At 43.3% G+C, this 7989-nt stretch overlaps 1 protein-coding gene across 1 annotated transcript; it reads left to right on the top strand.

Moving 5' to 3' along the window:
- The first annotated feature begins 1913 nt into the window (after positions 1–1913).
- On the top strand, positions 1914–2393 carry LOC145812950 (uncharacterized). Its single transcript, XM_082908199.1, has one exon. The coding sequence runs from the start codon at positions 1914–1916 to the stop codon at positions 2391–2393; it is 480 nt and encodes a 159-aa protein (XP_082764325.1).
- The last annotated feature ends 5596 nt before the right edge of the window (positions 2394–7989 follow it).

Below are 7989 nucleotides of genomic sequence, written 5' to 3'. Positions count from 1 at the left end.
TCATGATTAATAGAGGCCGATCTTTGATTAAGAGAGTGGCGTGATCAATTCATGACCATCCCCTCTCATACCTAAGTTCCCGAGCTGAGACACTTTGGTGATGATGGATAAGTGGCCTTTGGCATGAGTCACGGGTTTCCTAAATTTCCTAAAAATATTTAGGTGGCAACTTTGAAATTTGGCAATGCAGTCCATTTTTGGCATTTTTGATTAAAAATCAATTTTTCAAAAGATTTGTCGGATTTGGACTCTTTTGTGTTTATTTGTTTCAAATTGCACTTGTGAAACCAGATTCAGAATCACGAGAGTTTGAATTGTAGGGCTATCGTATTCGAGGAGACTAAACCCATTCGAAAGAAGCATGAAAAGCAAGCTACAGGTACTAGGAGAGGAATTATTCTTATACTTGGTAGTTTCAGACCACGCTATGAGTGTCATGGTCATTTGAGAAGATGAAGGAGAACATAAGGCAGTGTACTATGTAAGCAAAACACTGGCAAAAGCAAAGACGAGGTACCTGCCCTTGGAAAAGTTGACACTAGCTCTGGTAATGGCTTCAAAGAAATTGAACCATTACTTTCAAGCTCACAAAAATTGTGGTGCTAACAAAGCACCCACTGAGGTCTCTATTGCAACATGGAGACCTAACATGCAGAGTAGCGCAATACGCTGTAGTTCTAGCTCAGTACGACTTAGAATTCAAACCAAGGACAACAATCAAGGGCCAAGTTCTGGCCGACTTTGTGGCAGAGTTCACTCTAGGCGTGATCCTAAGGCGGGCACTAGTGAGTCGCGACCTGGAATGTCCATGAGAGAAAGAGGAAAATCAACTGGGGCCAAGGAACCCCACATCGGTAGAAAAGAAGAAGAGAGAAGAAAAGCTAAAACCCTAAGATATTTACATCGGCGATTCCTTCTGTCTCCTTGTCGATGGTAGTTTGAATCGACAAGGAGCAGAGGCAAGAGTGGTTTTGGTTTCTCCAGATGGACGAATGATAGAACAGTCTATCCAATTGGGGTTCAAAGCCTTAAATAATGAAGCAAAATATGAAGCACTAATTGCTAGACTGAAACTAGCAGCATCTGTGGAAGTTGACGAGATGGTAGTCTTCTGCCACTCCTAACTCATTGTAAATCAAGCGATGGGCGAGTACACAGCCCGAGATAAAAAGATGATAGCCTATGTCAAGAAGGTTGTCAAGTTGTTATCACAGTTCCAAAGTTTCCAGCTACAGCAAGTTAGTTGAGATGATAACAGCTACGCCGACGCCCTGGCCAACCTTACCAGCGTGATAAAGTTAGGTGAGGCAAGAACAATATTGGTGGACTATCCACCAGAACCAAGTATAGAACCTCTGATAGCAGAATATAAAGCAATGTGCGTAGAATTGGGTCCAAGTTGGACGGATGCCATAGTCATGTTCCTCGGAGATGGCAAGTTGCCAAAAGATAGGAGGAAAGCCCACAAAATCAGACTAAAGTCGGCCAGATTCTACCTGTTAACAAAAGGCCATCAATACAGGAGATCTTTCACTAGATCCCTACTGCGATGTGTGCACCCATCGCAAGTAGAGGACTTTTTGTATGAGATCCACGAAGGAGTGTGTGGAAGCCACACAGGGGGTAGATCACTTGCCCACAAGGCCATATCATATGGATATTGGTGGTCCAACATGCAGAAAGATGACGAAGCCTATATAAGGAAACGTGAGAAGTGTCAAAGGTTTGCACCTTTGATCCATTAGCCAGCTGGAGATTTGAACCCAATATTCAATCATTAGCCATTTGCCTAGTGGGGCATGGATCTTGTTGGGCAACTACCCAAGGCAACTGGACAGAGGAAGTTCCTACTGGTAGCTACAGATTACTTAACAAAGTGGGTAAAGGCTGAACCCCTAGCCAAGTTCTGAGATATGGATGTGAAGAATTTCATCTGGAAGAACATAATCACCAGGTTTGGGATCCCTAGAGCCATTGTGGTAGACAATGGCACACAGTGTGACAGCAATCTGATCAAAAACTTTCGTGTAAAGTATAAAATCAAGAACTACTATTTCACTCCCAGCTTTCCCCAGAGCAATGGTCAAGCCGAGACATTTAACAAGATCATCCTGGATGGAATCAAGAAAAGGGTGAAAGCTGCCAAGGGCAAGTGGGTGGAGGAATTGCCCAATGTTCTATGGGCATATCGCACAATGCTGAGAAGGTCCACTGGGGAATCACCTTTTGTCATGGCATATGGCACCGAAGTAGTCATTCCACTGGAGATCGGCATCCCTGGAATTAGAACCCAGGGAGTGAAAAATGGGACAAATCAGGCATTCCTTGCCCGATATCTTGATCTAATAGAAGAAAGAAGAGAAAGAGCAGCAATTCGGCTGGGGGCATACTAGCAACATCTTGTTAGGGCATACGACAAGAAGATCAATTCTAGGGAGTTCCAGATTGGAGACCTCGTCCTAAGGAAGGTCATCGGCAATAAGAAGGATCCTAGGGAGGACAAGCTTCGCCTAAACTAGGAAAGACCATATCGCATCATCTCAGTCGCCGGTAATGAAGGTTACAGGCTTCAAGACACTGATGGCAAAGAGTTGGCAAGACCATGGAATACCAGCAATTTAAAATTCTTCTACCATTGATTTTTTATTTTCAAGTTTTTCTTTATTTAAAGGATTATTAGCTAAAGTATTAATGAAAGATTAGCTTGATTTTGTTTTTACAAAGATGTTAAAATTTATGATTGTGCGATAGGACTGAGAAAGTCTTAAGGCGATGTTCCCATGGTGAACAAGGCGATTAACTTAGACTTGCCATAAGTGGTATAGTTGAACTAAGTCAACGATGTTTCAGTATGAGACAAGGCGAAACTGGCCATGTTTTGGTCGGCTTGAGTGAAAAGCCGAGGTAGATAGTACTCTCAGTACACTGAGGTCAAGCCTCAAGTGTTTAGTTTGGGCGAGCCAAACACGATGACCTCGATCATGGATGCCTAAGTTCAGGCAAGAATTTGGCGATGCATCTTTAATGTGAATATAAGTGATACTTAGGTTCACATTAGGGCGTAGGAAGTATGAATGAGCATAACACTTGTGAAATTTTTGAGAAAATTATACAAGTTAAAGTTATCTGAGATCATTGATAAGACAAACTGCCCGAGATATTCTGTCCCTAGATAACCAACAAAGTTGTTGGGCTTGGAAATATGAGAACAGGTTTGAGTAAAAGATAGAAAGCATTAGTGAAGAAATAACACTTGTGAAATTTTTTGAGAAAATTTCACAAGTTGAAGTCATCCGAGATGATTGATAAGAGACATGTTTGCCCGAGATAGTTGATCCGAGATGATTAGTCATGATATGTTCTAATCCGAAGTGATTATTTAAGTTCTACTTGGAAGTATTTAAAAAGATTTGAAGTATGGAAATATACAAGGCATAAAGCATACATAAAAGGCATTCAATACTTAGAGGAAAAAACAAGAAAGACTTGGATTTACAATAACAAATAACAAGTTTAGTTACAAAAAAAGGCACATCGGCCTGATATGGCAGCAAATTCTTCAACAAAGAAGTTACAAAAGCAGAAAAGATTAAAAAAGTTGCAAAGTTACAAGGCAAGAAAAAGTACAAAATGAAAAGAAAGAAATCCTAAGTACTGGGGTCCATAGCATTGTTCTCGAACTGCTCCACCTTGACTGTTGGCATGTTTTCAGCTTCAGCGGATTACAGAGAAAACTTCTAGGCTACGATCTCGGTATCTATTTCCAGAAGACACTGGTCCAGGCTCTTCGTAGCAGTAGTGATTTTGGCTTCTGGAGTGTCGGCTTTTTTTGGTGAGGTGCTCTTGGAGATCTCGTCCCCACCCTCCATAGTCAGGTTCATGACCTGATCATTCAGAGTTGGGGACTTGTCCCCAGCAATGACCTCGACTGCACTCTCTTCTTCAGCCTCTTCCTCTTCTTCTGCAGCGTTGTCATCGGACCGGTTAGGAGAAGGAGAAAAGGGAACATTAAGTTGGCTGATGTTGTGGAAAGGCAAGTCCTTGGGGCCAGACAACTCCTTTAGGGCTGCCATCCAGCCGAGGTAGTAGCCTTTGTTGCAAGCCAGATTAACTTGCTGTTTGTACTGGTCCTGAACATCGGCATGTCCCTCCCCATAAACCTTTTCATTGGCTTCTTTGAGCTCGACATTTTTAGTGGCAAGGGCATCCTTTAACTTCTTCTCGACCCCAGTGACTTTTTCCTCACAGGCTTAGCACTGGCCTTGGCTACTTTAGCAATGGCTTCAGCAGCTTTAGCTTTGGCTTTGGCTTTGGCTTTGGCTTGGGCCTCGGCTTTGTTTTGGGCAGATTTGGTAGCGCTGGCCTTGTCCATCAGATTGCAAATGTGAGCCTTGGCCTTGTTCAATGAAGAAAGAAGACCAATAGCTTCTTGTGTTTTCTTGGTCAAGTCTTTCTTTACCATCTCGGCCTTAACTGGATGAGAATGTGTGTGCTAGATGGCTTGCAAGAGAAGAAGCAAGTTAGAAAAATTCTACTAAGTACAATGATTGAAGTAAAAGTTGAATGAGAAAGATAAGAGTTAAGGGATTTACCAAGACTAAATGTCGCATCATAATGGAAAAGTTTTCATATTGATTGAAATTGGCCAGTTGGTTCATGTCGGTCAGAAGGAGCACGGCCGTAGATAGAGCGGCGCTGACTTCTAGGCTCTCGATTACGCTGTCACCAGCCTTGAGGGGTCAATCACTGACCAAAACCTTAGGGGCTCAAGTTTCCTTAGGGTGGAAACCACTGGCCCCCTCGGGGATTGTCAGACCTCAGCTTTTTCTGTTGTAGTATGTTAGATAGCTCGGCCTTGGTTGGCCTCTTCTCGCAATCAACCAGTTTGGATATGGGAACAGTGTCCTCAAGATCCTTTTTAGAATCTGAGGGTAGAATGGTAACTATGGCCTTGGCCTTAGCCTTTTTCACTTTCTTCTGTTTCGGTTTTGGTTAGGATTGAGATAAAGAGGTGGACTGAAGAGTCACAACGTCAGGGAAGCTGGCGAGTAGATCCTCAGTGATAGCGGGTTTGTATTCCATCTCCTCGGTGGTTGTGGCAATGGTTACTCTGGTGCCTAGTTTGAAAGCTGGTAAGGTGATCGATGGATTTGCTAGGCCAGTCACTGAGATGTCTGAACCTCAACGCTTGTAACATTAGGTTTTGCCGGCCGGAGCGTTCGGAGGTTGGAGACGGCGTTGGTGCTGTGATGGTGGAATGAGTTGTGCTGGACTAAAAGTGGATGGTTGGTCTATAGGGTCAAACATGGAAGCCTAGTCTGGCTTTAGAAAAGATATAGTTGGAGGAGTTAAAGTGGATGGTAGAGTCTTGCTCTTCCTAGGGATGTCGGGGAGTGGACTGTGATAAGTTGGCATGAAATTTAGTAGAATCGGGGCCTTGCAGACCTTGAAAGACAGGCCAAGGAACCGAATTAGATCTCGGCTTGGTATATAAGTCTAGCAAAAATTTGGAGGAGGCTGGGAAAGAGCTGTAGAGACAACAAGAAACATTAGAACAGGCGAAAGGAATAACTTGCTAAGTATTCAAAAGAAATGGGACTTTGGGGTGACTCAGTTCTTACCCTCATCTTCCTTAAAGGCTCCTTGGCACAGTGGGTAGAGATGAAGATCATCGTCCGACGCAAATTCCTAATTGCTCGAGACAATCAAATAGTTATCTCTAGTGCCTTTGTTGGAGTTAGGGAGGTCAGCTATTAGTTTGTAGTTGGTGGACCTGGGCTTGAGATAGTAAGTGTAGCCACTCTAGGATTTGAGGCCACACATGGTGTAGTAATACTGAAGGTCGGACAAGGTTATTCTAGCCTTTTCTCGGCGTGCCAACTCGGCAACACCATTAATGACCCTAAAGGTGTTGACTGCTAGCTGCATAGGGTTAAGTTTGTAGTAGTGGATTACCTCCCTAAAGAAAATGTCAAGGGGAAACCTGATTCCACCCTCAATGATAGACACTATTGGGAAGGGCATGTAATTCTTTCTAGGTATCATGGTGTCCTCCTTCCTAGCCAACCTAAGTTGAACGTCTGCTAGAATGGAGAACTCCTGGCAGAAGTACTCTAATTTGCTGGGTGAGTCTACCCTCCAACTAAGCGTACCCATGATCTCGGCTAGGGTGAATTCGGTATGGTTTACTGTTGGCGTTTGTGGCCTAAGTGGGCTAAAGGACCTCGACAAGGGTTTGGAGACAAATGTCATTTTAGTTTTTCCTAAGTGTGGTTTCTAGCAATTCCCAAACCTAATTCTATGAAAGAATCAAGAAATAAGCAGGAATTAAAGGAACAAATCTAGAAAATAGACAAAGGAAAACAAGATCCAAAATCAGAATAAGGATAGAGATGTGACAAGTGCAGTTGTGTGCATCCAATAACACATTCAAAACATGTAGTGATGATTCAAGAACATAGAAATTGCCTTGGACAATGTGCCTGTCAGGCGGCATGACAGATTCGATGTGACTTGGTGGCGCATGACGAATACAAGCCAATAAGGCAGTGACACGTAGAAGAAACAATTGATATAATGGTGCGTGACAGCTCATAACATAAGTGGGGGTTCTTGAAATTCTTGAACTAATGGGGTAATGACTTGGCTAGTGAAGCATTCTTGGTTGAGATGTTGAAAGAACTTGGTTCTTGGTTCTGGATCCTTGATAAAGTGGGCACTTGAGTCTTGGTTACCTGAAGTCGATAAGTCATGATCTCGACTAGAAGAATATCTCTAGCATGTTGTTTAGCCGACATGATGAAATGATGTAGGTTCCATAACCTCAGGTTGCTGAGGTAATAAAACCTAGGAAGCAGTTGTGGGGAAGTATTTTGAGAATGACGCCACGTGGCTAGGGTGACGCCAAGATGTCAGCCGAGGTGCCACGTAGGCTAGTCATTCTTGCCGAGGTGATCATGATGTTGTCGAGATAGTCTGCGGTAAAGCTAGAATCCCGAGATATTTGGATAAAGGACAAGAGTCCTAGGTAAAAGAGGGCACTTAGTCTAGATAAGGATAAGGCTCATGAGGAGTTTATCCCTATCTTGCTAAGAGTCAGAGATGAGCATTGCGCTTGAGTCCTATGAAGTGAGACTTCTAGGGGATTATGGCAGTGCTAGTTAGAAAAGCGAGGCACCCCCATGGGTCTTACGCATGTTTTTTACTTGTGAGTTTAATTGACTTGATCACCGAAGTGCCCCCGGGTGGACGAACTACCGCGTATTCTCTATTACTTTTTCTAATAGCAGTCGATTCTAGTCTTCAAGTTATAGTTACCACGATGGAGGGGGCTTCAACTTTAGCCCCCTCTTTCCTCATTCTACTCTCATTTTCTTCTTTCCTTTTCTTTGCCTTTTTGCTTAAATAACCTCAGAAACTTTGTCTTTCCAACCATCTCCCTCTTTGTGAGGTGTTTCTTCACCGATTTGCCTTCTCCCTCCTCCACTGCCTCACTCTGACACTGTTACTACCTCACCGCCACAGGATTTGCTTCCATGCTTTAGGTATGCCACCTCCAAGCCTCCACAGCCCTACCATCGCTTCTCTACCTCTTCATCTCCACCAAATCTACCTTCGACTGCCGTTTTCACTACCGTTTTTCCATTACTGCCTTTGGGATTGAAGATTTTTCTAGTTTTGCTATATTATTTTTGTTTTTTTGTGTTTGGTTGTGTGGCTTGGGTTCCATCGATGGTGTGATTGCAGCTTACACTTTCTGTGAATGTAGCCTATGTTTTCATTTTAGACTTGCCCAATTGTTGAACTTTTATGATTGACGTCTATATCGTAGTGTGGGTGTGGGCTCGCCTTTTTCCGCGCCCCGGTCTTTCGGAAAGGGTTTGAAAAGAAGGCCTCACAGTGCGGACTCTACCTGTGGTATTGAATCTAGTCTCACAAGTGCAATGTGAAACTGATAAACACCAAAGAGTCCAATCCGGCAAATTATTT

The sequence above is a fragment of the Camellia sinensis genome, chromosome 15 (genome assembly GCF_055761805.1).
Source record: "Camellia sinensis isolate YWXY chromosome 15, ASM5576180v1, whole genome shotgun sequence".
In the NCBI taxonomy this organism is placed as follows: domain Eukaryota; kingdom Viridiplantae; phylum Streptophyta; class Magnoliopsida; order Ericales; family Theaceae; genus Camellia; species Camellia sinensis.
The sequence above is the reverse complement of the archived record's forward strand: the minus strand, read 5'-3'. Positions and strand labels throughout refer to the sequence as shown.